The sequence below is a fragment of the Phalaenopsis equestris genome, unplaced genomic scaffold (genome assembly GCF_001263595.1).
Source record: "Phalaenopsis equestris unplaced genomic scaffold, ASM126359v1 Scaffold000840, whole genome shotgun sequence".
Classification (NCBI taxonomy): Eukaryota; Viridiplantae; Streptophyta; class Magnoliopsida; order Asparagales; family Orchidaceae; genus Phalaenopsis; species Phalaenopsis equestris.
In genome coordinates, this window is record NW_018165280.1 from 2,422,131 (window position 1) to 2,423,187 (window position 1,057).

The following is a 1,057-nucleotide window of genomic DNA, read 5'->3' on the forward strand; positions in this document are numbered from 1 at the left end:
AATCTTTCGTCGGTCAACCTTAGACCGCCTGGTCGACCATGAGTTTTCCCCCCAAACATTTAGCTTTTGATTTGGTTCGTCAAACTGCTTTTAGATATGTGCAGACCATTCTGGGTGTACATGTGACTTTGGGGTTGTCTTATCGGGCCGGTGAGTTCGACTACAAGTTTCTTAAATTAGAATTTTGGATAATATTTAATTTGAATTTAAATACTTCCTCCTAAAAACATATCTCAAAATTCATGTTAAGATTTGACATTTTTCACATCTGACCTTCGAAAGATAAAAAATTTCATTTCAAACCATAACAATAAACTAGGAAAAAAAAAACAAATCGACAACATCAGACCGTTACCAGTTACCACATAAAAGCCGTTACTAAATCGTTTGAATGCAACAATTAATTCAACCATAAATTCCCTCCACTACCTGCCGCCCTTATAAATTCAAACCAAACGAACGCACAAACCCATCCAAGCCCCAAAATGAAATCCATCCTCTTCCTCATCTCCCTTCTCGTTGCCGCCGCCGCCACAGCCACCGCCACAGACGGTGACAGCCGGAGGGAACTGATCGACGGCGGATGGCAGCCGATCAAGAACTTGAACGATTCGATCGTAGGGGAGATCGTGAAATTCGCGCTTGATGAATACAACAACAAAACCCATTTGAATCTGAACCTGGTGAACGTAACGAGGGGTGAAACTCAGATCGTCGCCGGAATCAACTACCGCCTCGTCTTCTTCGCCACCTTCGGATCTGATTCCTATCGTTTAGGCAAATATGAGGCGACGGTGTGGGTGAACGAGGAGGGTCAGAAGAAGCTTACGTCCTTCAGGAGGAGGTTCATAGCCTAGATATGAGATTCCTCTTTTAAATAAAAATAATTACAAATGCAGACGATGAATCACTTTTGTATGGCTTTATTTTGAATGGCTGATCTTAGTATTATGTTCATGTGGAATTGATATTTTCATTGAGACAACTTTGAAAAATGATAATTGATGTATGTATGTATGTATGTATGTGTTTATATATATGTGTGTGTGTGTGTGTG

The 1,057-nt window shown here is 40.7% G+C and overlaps 1 protein-coding gene across 1 annotated transcript; it reads left to right on the plus strand.

Annotated features, from left to right (window-relative positions):
• The first annotated feature begins 424 nt into the window (after nucleotides 1-424).
• LOC110031546 (cysteine proteinase inhibitor 1-like) lies at nucleotides 425-910 on the plus strand. Its single transcript, XM_020734796.1, has one exon. The coding sequence runs from the start codon at nucleotides 486-488 to the stop codon at nucleotides 855-857; it is 372 nt and encodes a 123-aa protein (XP_020590455.1). The 5' UTR covers nucleotides 425-485; the 3' UTR covers nucleotides 858-910.
• Nucleotides 911-1,057: the final 147 nt, after the last annotated feature.

Coding starts and splice junctions, on each gene's coding strand:
- LOC110031546 (XM_020734796.1), top strand. CDS start 486: ATGAAATCCATCCTCTTCCTCATCTCCCTTCTCGTTGCCGCCGCCGCC.